This window comes from Amia ocellicauda, chromosome 21 (genome assembly GCF_036373705.1).
Source record: "Amia ocellicauda isolate fAmiCal2 chromosome 21, fAmiCal2.hap1, whole genome shotgun sequence".
NCBI lineage: Eukaryota > Metazoa > Chordata > Actinopteri > Amiiformes > Amiidae > Amia > Amia ocellicauda.
Genome location: NC_089870.1, coordinates 7562467 through 7576656, shown reverse-complemented (window position 1 = coordinate 7576656; position 14190 = coordinate 7562467). Strand labels below are relative to the sequence as shown.

Here is a 14190-nt window from a genome sequence, read left to right as displayed (position 1 = left end):
CAGAACAACGAATTCCATGTTTCTCAAAAGTATATAATCAGAACTGCTTTAAAGCTAATGAGCAGACTATAAAAGACTTGCCAGAGAGTAGACTTTCCAGTAAAACAGGTGCGTCATAAATAGCTTACCATTCATAACTGAGAAAGCAGGGTGGGGTTGAGATAGGAGTCACCTATTTCCTCCTACTGAGAGATGTTGAGTAGGGTTGTGTCAGGGCTGCTCAGCTATGGAACGAGACAGCTGGAGATCGCAGCTCCAGGTGGAGTTATCCTGCAAGGTCTGCCAGCAGCTCATCAATGACCCTGTGACGCTGGAGTGTGGACATGGCTTCTGCAGACTTTGTCTCAGCCAACCCACAGGGGCCCAAGAGGGAACCCGCTGCCCTGACTGTGATCACCTGTCCAGTCCTGATAGCTGTAGACCCGACCGCCTGCTGCAGAGGATTGTGGAAGTATACGTTCAAGAAAACATCACGGCAGAATCGATGCTGGGGCTTCCTGAGTGCTCAGTTCATGGGGAGAGACTGAAGCTCTTCTGTCGTGGTTGTTTCCAGTGGCTATGCGTAAAGTGCCTGTCAAGTGGGCAGCATGTCGGACACAAGATTATCCCCACCGAGGAAACACTGGATGTTTTTAACGTAAGAGTAGCAACTGAACTACAGAAGTTGTACCAGGCTCTTACTACTCTATAGATCAGCGATCTACTGTGATAAGAGACAGTCTTACTTTCTTACTAGATTTAGTGTCTGAACTGTAATTATAGTGTTTTTAAGGCTGATGTCAAATAACTGATAGAGAAAGGTTTCTTTTAAATTCAAATTTGATTTATGTTTTCAACCATCTTATGCATGACAGATTACTATTTGGTCTTTATTTACTGGATTACATAATATACTCCATCCCTTGGGGGGAAAATAAAATGATAAAAAGGTAATGTTGTAGAATATTCTAAACTGACCCAAGGTCTCTTTGAATGGTGTTTATAAATATATATATATATAACATTATATATAATTGTTTCCTTGTTCTGTGCTGTGTTTTAAATGATAGAATGAAGTTCAGGACAAAGCTGATAAATATATCAAGGCACTAAGATCCCTGGAGACATCATCATTACATCTTCAGGTAATTTCTCAACAGAAGCATTACAACTGTTGATTTTACCATCAGCAGCTGAAAATATTCAAGACGAGCACAGCTTTAGTAACCAAAATGCTGAATACGGTTTTCGTTGCATAGATACGTCAGATTTCATGACAATTTCATCGTCAGTGTAAAAACACTTGTGCATCTGTGAGCCTTGTAACTGCATGCAGATCTGCCCTTTCTGTGTCAGGATCAGGCACATACACGCAGGACACGCCTGCTGGCTTTGTTCAACAGCCTCTACCTGCACCTGGGATTGACAGAGCAGGCCCTGCGGCTGGGCGTCAGACACCAGAGGTCCCTGCTGAGGGCTGATCTGGAGGGGAAAGCCAGACTGGCAGAGGCTGCAAAGTGGTCGCTAATGAAAGAGGTTCAGAGAGTGGAGGAATTGGCTGCAGTAAAGGACCTGTTTCTGATGAATGTAAGTCAATCACAGCACATCTGACTTTGATTACACTAACTATGAAATGGCAACTCCTTGAAGTTGAATGCCTTTATGAGGGTTTATACAAGAGGTAAACTAGACAGAAAGTATGCAGGGAATTTGATGTATTGTGCAATAATATATCTTTAGAGCATTGCATTATACTAGCTTGAATTATAACTATATTTCTGTCTAAATATACCATTTGATACACGCTTTCTGTGCACAAATGTCAAACCAAGAAATCACTTTGACATTTAAGTGTAGGCCTACATTTAAATTAATAAGTAACTATGATTAAAAGTTAGTTTTGATCATAATATGTATTTATTTAAGAAAATGTTTGTTGCTGAGCTCCATGTTTTAGGCATTACTCTGTGATGTGGATGTCTAACAAGCATTATTAAATGAGATGTGCATGCCATCTATTTACATATTAAACACTAAAAATGAACTGGTCAGACCTGAAACAGCCACCATTTTACCAATAGAAATGTAAACAAATAATTATCTTTCTTTCTTATCTCCTTTATATTAGAACATTGTGAAGGCTTGCAAAAGGTAAGTTCAAGATCTCTAAATAGGAAAAAACAAAGGTCATATGATAATGTCTTAAAAGTTGAAACAGATCTATAAACATTGGCTATTGATTTCAGACATCTGCATAATGTTTTTTCTTGGGAACGAGGGTTTCATTCATTAAAATGTAGAAATGCTTTAGATTCACAGTGGGTTAGCAGGTTTATGAGTTTATAATGACTGTACATTCATCATGGCAACACGTTTTTAAACTTATATAATGGATAATATCCACTGACTATATTAGCTGTGCGTATGTGTACATTGCATGGAACCACTGTGGATCTGACATCTGGTCTTACTTTGTGCTGATCCAGGTCCCCAAACAACACAGTTGGAGTACAAGAGAAACAAATTCATTCAGCAAATTATGTGGGGATTGCGTTACACTCCACTTGGAAGAAACTACAATCTGCTTTGCTTTTGCTATTTTCAGGTAGCTATTAAAGGTTAAATTTCGTACTAAATATATTGCATATTACTTCTACTGTGATTAAAAGAAAAAGGTTGTACATATGTGTGCTGTTTTAACTTGTGGTGTATGGAAAATGCCTAACCTGATTAAAAGAAGAAAATGGTTAATCAAACGCTCACCACAACGCCATGAGAACTAGGCGACGCTTACATTCCTGACTTCATTTCTATTCCAGAACCTCTGACCTTCGACCCGAACACGGCACATCCCAATCTGTTGGTGTCAGAGGATGGAAGGACAGTGGAGCACACTGCAGTGAGACAGGAAGTGCCCGACAACCCAGAGCGCTACAACACTTGCCTTTGTGTTCTGGCAGCTCAGGGATTCATATCTGGGAGACACTACTGGGAGGTGGAGGTTGGAGAGAAGATCCACTGGGACCTCGGTGTGGCGAGAGAGTCAGTGATACGCAAAGGGAACATCAGCCTGGGGCCGTCAAGTGGCTACTGGGCCATTATGTTGAGAGATGGATCCAAGTACTCAACCTGCACTTCGCAGACACTACCCATCGAGGTTGTTAGATGGCCCAGCAAGATTGGCATTCTGCTGGACTATGAGAAGGGATCATTGTCTTTTTACAATACTGCCAATGGCTCCTGGCTTTTCTCTTTCAGCGATACATTTAATGAACGCCTGTATCCATACTTCCATTTTGGTCCAAATGATGACGGGAGGAATTCACTTGCCCTTCGAATCTGTCCTCCACAAGCAACAATGGAAGAGTAATGTTGTGGCACCGTAGGGGGATAACAACAGTGCTGGGATTGATAAATAGGCCGGGTCTAGGGAAACAGGTACACAGAGGCAGGGATATGGTACAAGTGGAGGAGGTTAATATACAGTGTTGGGTGAAAGTGCAGGACAAAAAAAAAAAACAATAAGCAAAACCCGAACTCCTTTTTGAGCCTACCTAAACACCTTCCAGGTCCTTGTCTAAATATAAAAAACACTAACACAAACAAAAACACACAGCAACCAGACCATGTCAAAACAATCCAATCAAAGATCACATCCAAAGCCACAGGTCAATTCTCAATTCCCACTGCAACTTATATAAGCAAACAAACATGAATAATGCAACATCTAATGATTTAAATTCTTTATTAAATTGTTTTAATATGCTGTTATGTTGTTTTTTGCTGCCCTAACTGTCTTTTCTGTGATTTTACAAATGTCTTAATCGTCTATTTTTTCTCTTGAAATATTCCATCCACAACAAATTGAATTGTTCAATAATGCGCCTGTATACAATATTCAGTGTATTAACTTTGTGTCACTGATAACATCTGGGCAAATAAATGTAATTGCATTAACAGCTTGGAATCAGAGAGTGCTTTTAACATGAAATAATACAGTTGTAATAGTGCCAAAACAAGTGCCAACTTGAAGTGACAGTTTAATCCAGATGTCCTAATTTCAATCACAACTAGGATGGAAAACCTGAGCATAGCAATTGCCAAGACTGAGAAATAGTCCCCTTGCTTAAATATAAGTACTAATAATACTACAATTTTCACTATTGTTAATGGAGACCAGTAGCTGAAGAGGTTAGACAGTGATTTGACACCCACAGACTCAAATAAATAATTTAAAATAAAGAAAATACCTGCCACCTTCCACTGTATCTTCTAACTTTGACCTTCTAATGACAAACTAGGATAAAACATACAAAGAAATATGTTATCAGTACTACTAATGACCTGTTTGTATTCTGTTATGTCTTAGTTTCTAATCTATTCACAATATAGTTGACGCCATATTGCAAACCCAGTCAACAGACTTTCAGAGGCTCTACATTGTGGCCATTGATAACCATACCTGGGCTGAAGAATGGGTAAAGCTTTTCAGTGAAATTCTCCTCAAAAGTGTACAGTGGATACATGCCATTGGCATCCAAGAAAGATAGTGTCCCTTTGTTATAATCTAGGAAGATCCCGATCTTGCTGGGCTGTCGTGGTGGCCGGAGTGGGACCTGGGGAGAACTGCAGGCAGCATAAGAGTTGCCATTTCTCAAGATGATGGCGTAGTATCCATGGGCGGGGTCAAGGTTCACTGCACCCTTGCGGTTGGCCGACTGTGTTGTCATTCCCAGGTCCCACTCCATCTTGTTCCACACTCTCACCTCCCAATAGTGCCGCCCATCCTGGAAACCCGGAGTCCCGAGCACGCAAGGGCACTGGTCGAACCTCGACGGGTAGTCTGGCACACGCAGTCTTCTTCCCCGGTACCGTACACACGTGAGGCCCTCAAAGAGAGTCAACTCAGGGTGGGCGGTATCAGGGTCCAGAGTCACAGGCACTGCAGGAAATACACATTATTGCACTGGGAAAAATGTATTGGCATGGAAGACAATTTTGTCAGAAATAACACCTACATGTAATATTATCAGACCAATAATTAGAACACCATCGAAAGACTGGAGTTACCATCTCTGGTAAATTGATTAAATCTGAGCCATGATTTCAAATCACACAAATTATTTCATTACATCCCTTTTGAATTAAAGAGACTTTAAGTCAGTTAACATTATTTCCCTTTTTCATTGTGGACTAATAACCCTACAGTTAGGAACCTGTTTAAAATGTAATACATATGGTTGTAATTACTATATATTACATATGGTAGACTATAACATTTTTAGGAGGATTGCTCAAATAGTTTTGTCAAGATAAAAAATATATTTTGAATACAGTTTAAAAATGCCATAAGAAAGTACTGCCAGATGCCAACCTGATGTGTGTCACATGGCAATTAATGTATTCCTCTCGGATCATAGAAAAGACTTGAAAGTGTGCATTATTACCTGAATGAACTAAAAACTTAGACGCTTGTGTCTGTTTCCAAATTCTGTGAACAAACCTTCCCAGGTAGTAATCCGAATTTATATTCTTACTGATATCTATTGCTGGAATTTCAAATTTCTTGTTTCTGAATTGAAAAACAAAAATTGTGGTGATTTATTAAACATCTGTTGAAGTTGTAAACAGTACAATAAATCAAATTAGATCTCAAATTCAAAAAACGATTTAAATAATTTTATGAAAATTAAGTTGTCCATTCATCTGAACGGTGTTTTGTAAGTTTGTGTGAAAGACAAGAAACTAACAAACTAGAATACAAGAAACAAACAATAAGTGCATTGTACTGTCAACCTCCCCCTCATGTCTAGGTCTGACTTGCAGCTGGCTGGCTCTTCTAAACCGACACAGATTACAAAAATTAAGAAATGGCCCCATCTACTGACTATAGTGAGAAAGACTATTTTTTTTTTACCAAGAAAAGGGAGCGATTATAAGAAGCCAGAAAATTGTGATCTACCTTTTCACATTTCCATTGATGTTCTAAACGAAAAAAAGAAAAGACAAATAATGACGTGAGGAACTTAACGCTTTCAATCTTGTACTGGAAAATATCTCCTGTGTCCAAAACTAGTATTTACTAATACTGGTTTAGTCGTACTTTCAGAAGTTAATTAAGGAAGAAGTTGTTATATTGTGATCATCAACTGCATTAATATGGAGGACTAGTGGCGATAGGACACTAACTTCTGATAATAATTATAAATCAATTAAGAATAAGAATCTTCTAATTACCTGAGGTGAATGCAGCATTTTAACTGCAGGTATCTCTTCACATGGCTAAGATAGCTTAACCTACTGTCTTATAGAATAAACTTGGACAGAAATGAAGAGGAAAATGTAAAAGTAACGAGAACTTAATTCCAAAGTCAAAGAAGCTTGTTCACCAATTAATAGGACCGAAAAAGCGATGACCAAATGTGTGAAAGTCGAAGTGATGCATTGTTTTTCTCTCTGCATAGAGCTTACCCTAAGATCCAGGTGCTCTTTATTCTCATCATCCATTTCATCCAGGCTTTGGATATGGGCTGAAACAGCACTTAAAATGCCAGTCATTGTCTGAATGTTTCCCTGTATGAGTTGAGTCTGCACTGTCCGTTCATTCTCCAGCTCTGACTGCAGCTCAGCAGAGCTCCTCTGGAGGACGTTTTGAAGCCTCTCAAACAGTTGGGTCAGACGCTTCTCATTGCTGGAGGCACCAGTCTTTTTGATTTTAAGGACACAAACAATATGAGATTAATATACTTTGTTGTGCTCACTGGACAATTTAAATAAAGCTCCTTCACAAAGGTACTGGGGCTGCAGCATTCCTCATAACCATCACATACGGAAGAGAAACTGACACAGCAAAATCACCAATGTCGGTATATGGTTCTCACTATACCTTAACAATATCTGAGCAGTTAAAAAACATGTGGACCATGTGATGAGGACTATCCTCCCACAGACCTCCCTCTACAAAAAACAAACGTAATACACAAACAGAAAAGGAGCTTACAAAATGGTGTATGCATCTCACTGTTTTTTAAGTGCATATTCCACCATCATATTGATACCTTTACATGCCCTTGTAAGACTTCCAAGTAGTTGTTCTTGGCCAGCATCTCGGCCTACAGAAGAAAGAAAATGCGTTCAACATTTACAGGTGCAACTCCGAATACACAGTGAGAAAGTCACATTTTTACAAGCAGCTGACAGATAAAAGACAGTGTGCTAGAATGACTTTAGACTTTAAGAGATATAACAACATTGTGGGAAGCTGTCAAGAAAATGGAAGAAAAGGACACAAATTAGTTGGATAACAAAATGAAATTGCATTTTTGTTACACCTTTTTAGGTTTGAATATCAATATGAAACAGGAGCTTGGTGTCTCAATACCCTACTGTACTCTTCAAGATTTGAGAAATAACCTACATAATCAAGAAAATAATACTGTTTGATTATCTGCTGATAAGTTTAAGGAGTTTGTGGAGTTTGTAGGCTTCATGTCTAGTACATAGGCTGTTTACTTTTTGAAGAACATTCAAGAACATTTCTAGCATACTTTGAATTACCTGGAAGAGCTGCACTGCCTTTTCCGGCAAGTTCAGGGTGTGTCCTCTGTGACTCTCAGACGCCACACACTGGGGACAAAGCGCCTCCTTATCATCTTCACAAAACACACTGAGTGTCTCCTGATGCCAACTGCACTTGTCCATGATGTTCTGCTCAAAGTTAAAAAAAAAAATGGATGTGAAGTTACTGTTTACAGGGAGATGTCATTCGATGTGCTATATACACAGCCAAATTATTTAAGTTTTTTAGCAGAAAAACATGGATCTCATCATTTACATTTACATGAGCTGTCAGGTAAGGAAGCAAATGTTTCCTTCCATGGTGAATTAAAATCATTATAATCACATAGTGAAACATCTATATTAAGTGAAGATCAAATACATATTTTAGGAGAGTTTGAGTGCTACATTTTCAAGTTTTCTTTCTGGAGATGTTTAACTATATAATGCAATATGTTCTCTTGTGACCAATTTAGCTAGATGAAGAAAAACATTATAAGACATAAATCATTACACAAACAAAAAGAATAATTGACTGACATACGTTTTGGTTTTGTTCCTTCAACCACACATCAATTTGATATACACTGTTGTTAGTTTTTTCATAAAGCCTCGCAATTGGAAGCAAGCTCATTGATGTTAAAAAGCCCTTTTTGTAATTTCTCTACATGTACCTTTCGATTCAGATATTCAGCCCAAGCACAGGTACAAACAGTGGATCCAGGAAGAACTCTGCATAATCTCACCTGGAAGCAGATTAACTAGATTTTCAAGCACTTCCTGTATCTATTATGGAAAAAGGCTAGGTGTTATGAGTCAGTCTAATGGACTGCATGTTATTACATGCAGCAACATTATTGTTGAAATGTAAAACATATTTAAAATCCATACCTGGAAGGTTGGTGTCTCAGTACCCTACTGACATCATATACAGACGTGTGACAAATTAAAGGGAAAACCAGGTGATCACTCAGAATAACTTTGTAATGATGTGCAGTGACCCTTCCCTCTAAGGGGACAAGTGGACCCAAACCATGCCAGGAAAATGCCCCCAACAGCATAACAGAGCCTCCGGACCCCCTCACTGTAGGGGTCAGGCAGTCAGGCCTGTACCGTTCTCTTGGTGTCACCACACATGCACTCGTCACTTGTCGAGAACATGGTGAAGGATGACTCATCTGACCATATCACTTTTTTCCACATCTCTGAAGACCAGTGCCTATGGTGCCCCAATAATTACCCCTCTTTCAAAGTCACTTAGATACTTTCCTCTTGCCATCTTGATCCACAATTGAGGACAACTGGGCCTGCTCAGCATTTTTATACATGCCACTGAGCATGATAGGATATTAATGCTAATGTCATACCTATCCACAAAAAGGGGACAAAACTGAGACAGGAAATTACAGACCAATCAGTCTCACCTGCATCACCTGTAAAATGCTGGAAAAAATGATAAAAATAGAGGAGCATCTTAATGGAAACCATATTCTTGGGGTTAGTCACCATGGGTTTAGACAAGGCTAAACTGTCTTACTAATTTATTAGAATTTTTTGAACATGCAACTGCAGCTGTAGATCATGTAAAAAGCATATGGTATGATATACTTAGATTTTCAAAAAGCTTTTGATAAGGTTCCACACCAAATACTGATCCTGAAATTGGAAGCTGTAGGCATTCAGGGTAATGTAAGTAGATGGATTATGAACTGGTTGATGTATAGGAAACAGAGGGTGTCGATAAGAGGAGTCGCTTCTAACTGGGGTGAGGTTGTTAGTAGAGTTCCACAGGGATCAGTATTAGGGCCTTTGCTTTTTCTAATCTATATTAATGATCTGGACTCTGGGATAGTTAGCAAACTTGTCAAATTTGCAGATGATACTAAAATAGGTGTCTCAGCAGATAAAATCTTGGCAGCACAGGCTATTCAAAGGGACTTAGATAATATTCAGTTGTGGGCCGACACTTGGCAGATGAAATTCAATGTGGACGAGTGCAAGGTAATACATGCAGGTAACAAAAATGTCCACTATAATTACACTATGGGAGGAATAGAACTAGATGAAGTAAAGCTTGAGAAAGAACTAGGAGTTTATGTGGACTCTCCCCAGCCAAACAATGTGGGGAAACAATTAAAAAGGCAAACAAAATGTTAGGGTATATTATCAAAAGTGCAGAATTGAGAACAAGGGCAGTGATGTTCAGACTGTACAATGCGCTAGTTAGAGCTCATCTGGATACTCTGTGCAGTTGTGGGCTCCACACTTCAAGAAAGATATCGCTGCTCTAGAGGCAGTTCAGAGGAGAGCAACCAGACTTATTCCAGGTCTGAAGGGAAAGTCCTACTGAGAGACTGAGGAACTGAACCTTTTCACCCTGGAACAGAGGAGACTACGTGGGGACTTTTTCAGATCAGCAGAGAGATGGACCCGGGGACACGAATGGAAATTGGGCTGCAAGGCATTCAAGTTGGAAAAAAGGGGGCACTTCTTCACACATAGAGTTGTCACAATCTGGAACAAACTCCACATTGTTGGGAACATTTAAAAATAGACTAGATAGGATCCTTGGATCACTTACTAATACTAATGGACACCAAACTAGCACGATGGGTCGAATGGCCTCCTCTCGATTGTAAACTTTCTTATGTTCTTCTTATGTTCTTAATTGTATTGTAAATTCAATATACAAACTATTCAAGTAAGTTTCAGTATTCCTTTCATTTCCTTTGAAATGCTTCATGTGTTGGACGTGCTCCAAATGTGTTCCCACCTGTTCTTTGTGACGTAGAGCAGTACTAAGCTATATATTGAGGAAACAAAATCCTGTCACTTCAATTCAATGACGAGGAGAATAGAAACTGAAGACTTTAAAACTGAAGAAACTTTAATTGTTGTAAGTTAAAGAAAATTCAGCATTCTTTATTAAGTAATAAAGCAAATTGTTAATAATAATAATAATAATAATAATAATAATAATAATTGTATATGGCAGATGAAAATAGGTAATCCTACTGTAATACTGACTGTACATTTGAAAAGGCAGATTGTAACCTTATCCATCATAATGAACACATTGTAAGTTTAAAAAAACTTCTGTATTCAATGAGGAAGGCAGCAAATAGTACAAATATATATATATATATATATATATATATGTAAATGTTTGTGTTGTGTAAAATGTTGTGATTATATATATATATATATATATATATATATATATATATATATATATATATATATGTGTGTGTGTTAATAAAGCACATAAAGCACTCATGTTGTGAGCATAACAAATGCAAGATTGGTGCCAGTTCTAGATTTGACTATAAATTTATATAATTAAAATATAGTAGCCTATTGTTAATGCTGGAATGCACAATATATGAAATACACATGAACAGGATTTCAACCAATTCCATTGTGGGGCAGTGAACATGAATTTATACTGTATTGTTTTCAATAATAATGGTAATAATAAGAATATGCCCTGTTTTATTAATGTTAGAAGCACTCATGGTAAAGTAATATTTGAGTGTGTCTCTTGTCTTGACTAGGACTTGGACCCATCTGGACTCGGTCTTGGCTTAGACTTAGACATTCCCAGTACTGATCTTGTCTCGGACTTGGACAGGGTGGTCTCGACTCCAACTATAAGTGATATACGACAGATACTGGTATCTGTCAACATGGGTTCAGCCAACACAGGGAGTCCCCAGCTCTTCAATTCCAACATGTAGGCTACAGTAATGCTTTTCTGAAACACCCATACTTGCTGTCTATGTTTATGCTTGTTTGTGTGTGACTAATGCATTTACTTTGGTATCTGGCAGGGACAAGGAAATGGAAATAAGGAGAGAGGTGGATGTCAGTGATAAGCGATTGACATCTATCAACATGGGTTCAGCCAACACAGAGAGTCCCCAGCTCTTCAATTGCAAAAGGTAGGCTACAGTGATGCTTTTCTGAAACACCACTACAAGCTTATTTGTTTGTTTATTGATCTTATTCTACTTTTTAGAAATGAGCTATCCCAAGAGATATCCATTCCTCTACAACATATTCTAGTACAGGGTCATGGTGAGTTGCAGCCTGACCCAATGGACACAGGACAGAAGGAATTGGACACTTTGGACTGGATATCAGTCCATTACAACCAAAATATATCCCAAAGAGGGGAAATTAATACTGTTTTAGAAAAGAAAGAAAAATATCAAAAGCATCTATTAATTTCTGAAAGACACAAACCATATATTAGGGAATTTAAATCACCTATTACAAACATTTTCATGCAGGGAATTGAACTACTCGTAAATAGGTTTAATGATATTGATCCGTCTGTTCAGCACGCATGGGTATTAATATTGGACTCTAATGGATGTGATACATATTTTAATGCCTGCAGACTTCCAAAGAAAGACGGAAAAAGCAAAAGGGAACATACTGAAGTCAAACTTATTACCTTAGTCAATGAGGAGTTAAAAAACTATGCCAATGAAGACATCAGTGAATGGAAAGTGTTTCTGTTCACCCTGCACAGTCCTTGCATTGTAAACCAGCCAGCTGAATCATGCATGAAATGTATTATAGAAAATGCTACAAAATGGAAAAATGACTATGGGACTACAATGTATATTGGCTTCAAGAAATGCTGGGGGATAACACAGCATCAAAAGATATATAAATATATACAGGAATGTCTTCATTCCTTCTTAAATAATCCAACAGAATACAATTTTTTTTATAAAAAGGAAATAATAAATGAGGCATTTATTGAGAATGAAATGAAAAAGGTTGGTAAATTGCCTGAAAAAGAAAAAAGAAATCTCACTATAAAGACATGTGAAATGGTGGGAAAAATTTTAAATAAAATATCCAAACAACCAAGGCCCCAGGCCATTCCTGTAGATCATATAAAAACACAACTGAATAAATTAAAAGTACAAATTATATGTGACATGAAAAATCTCAACATTGTTGAGCTCTACATACAAAACTGGAAGACCAGTTATGAGGAAGACAGTATACAGAAACCCCTAGATGAGTTAATATCTTACAGGAAGGAAATGCTTTTCAAGTTAATGACTGAGGTTTTAATACAAGCTTACAACGAAAAACAATTAATTGATTTCTTAGGGGATAACAAGCAAACATTGGATTGCATTGAATTTGGAATGTTTGATCCACACAAAGTAATTACCCACGATTGTAATATTTAATTGTATTTAAAATGTGTACATGTAACAAAGTAAAGTTGTCCTCCCAAACGGGGGGGGGGAGGGGGGGTGTTTTGTGTTTTCATTAAATCTTATGTTATATTTGAAAATGGCGATGATTTGTAAATGATGTATGTCAAGCGAGATGTGCCTTTACTCTTTTTTTTGTATTGCTTATTTTGTTTTCACTGTTAACTGTGTATGTTTACAGAAGTTGCCCTGGATAAGAGCGTCTGCTAAATGACAATAATAATAAATAATAATAATGTTGTTTTTTTCACTTATTTTCTTCCTTTATCACCAATGTATTCATTCGATTCACTGATTTTTTGATTACTTATGTGTGTTTTATTATTACTTGCACGAGTTTCTTTGCACTTCACGAGGCACACCTGTTCGGACTTTGATGGTGTCCTGCCTCACCCAACCCAGAGCGTCCACCTGTTCCCACTCAAGACTTATTGCACTCCCTATTTATAAGAACCTGCCTGAAGTGCAGGATAACAGAGGCAGCCCAGCCAGGAGCCCAGCCAGGAGCCCAGCCAGGAGCCCAGCCAGGAGCCCAGCCAGGAGCCCAGCCAGGCTAATGAAGCTAAGTATTCCTTGGGTCAAGGGTCTACTTGGCTAGTACAGGTGGTCCCAGAAATGGCTTCAATCTGGGTTGTGGTGCTATCATCGCCATGTTCCATTAATTCAGGCACTATGGACTTAAAGTAACCATACCATGTACCCTTACCTTCTAGGGGCGATGAGTTGGGGTCCCTCGGAGGCAGCAGTGGAGTCTGGAACCGGGAAACCTGGGGAGAGAAACATGCAGTAAAGAGGTGAGCGGGTTGTACACAGTGAATCAACCATTGCCACAGTGTGTAAAGTGAACTTGCCTACTGCTATGTGCATCCTTGTCCTGAATCTTTCCCTTGATTGTCTATCTCCCTTGGGTTTGGTCGTCGGCTGCACCACTGAGTGAGGTCCAGTCGTGAGAAGGGTTGATATGCGATGAGGGACCTGCACTGCCAGCCCACGGCACCGGCAGAGACGCTGGACATTGAGCACGGTGGATTCTGGACTGTATTGTAAAGTTTTGTCTATTCACTATGTGCTGATAAAGGTTTTTTTTTTTTTTTTTTTTTTTTTAAATTAGATGTAGCCTGTGGATATACCAGCAGACTTCGTGCCCTGCTGAGTGCTTATTTATTGTATTTGCCTTGTTTTGGAAATAAATATTTGCATATACCCGAGTGTGTCCGTGGTGCATCAGCTGAGATCTTGCCGAACCTGCCTATTTCCGAACTTGCCGAACCTCCTCACTGCAAACAAAATTGGGGTGGCGTAGTTAATCTTGTTGGTCCTGTGTTCACAGTCCCCCATGTCACTGACATTCACACCCTATAAAAATGGTGGTAGTAGAAAACTCTATCTGATACAGAATACCTTGTTTCTT

At 38.6% G+C, this 14190-nt stretch overlaps 3 protein-coding genes across 3 annotated transcripts; 2 read left to right on the top strand and 1 right to left on the bottom strand.

Moving 5' to 3' along the window:
• The first annotated feature begins 179 nt into the window (after window positions 1–179).
• On the top strand, window positions 180–3938 carry LOC136717031 (nuclear factor 7, ovary-like). Its single transcript, XM_066694502.1, has 6 exons — window positions 180–637; window positions 1050–1124; window positions 1336–1566; window positions 2108–2130; window positions 2466–2584; window positions 2799–3938. Exons 1-6 carry the CDS (start codon window positions 227–229, stop codon window positions 3347–3349), a joined length of 1410 nt encoding a protein of 469 aa, XP_066550599.1. The 5' UTR covers window positions 180–226; the 3' UTR covers window positions 3350–3938.
• On the bottom strand, window positions 3708–13976 carry LOC136717032 (zinc-binding protein A33). The gene is made up of 8 exons (XM_066694503.1): window positions 13486–13976; window positions 8211–8282; window positions 7537–7686; window positions 7038–7091; window positions 6451–6684; window positions 5942–5964; window positions 5427–5551; window positions 3708–4921 (listed from the first exon to the last, which is right to left on the bottom strand). The coding sequence occupies exons 3-8, from the start codon at window positions 7678–7680 to the stop codon at window positions 4395–4397; spliced, it is 1107 nt and encodes a 368-aa protein (XP_066550600.1). The 5' UTR covers window positions 7681–7686; window positions 8211–8282; window positions 13486–13976; the 3' UTR covers window positions 3708–4394.
• On the top strand, window positions 10379–12798 carry LOC136717399 (uncharacterized). Its single transcript, XM_066695017.1, has 4 exons — window positions 10379–10432; window positions 11091–11269; window positions 11367–11477; window positions 11555–12798. The coding sequence occupies exons 1-4, from the start codon at window positions 10379–10381 to the stop codon at window positions 12750–12752; spliced, it is 1542 nt and encodes a 513-aa protein (XP_066551114.1). The 3' UTR covers window positions 12753–12798.
• Window positions 13977–14190: the final 214 nt, after the last annotated feature.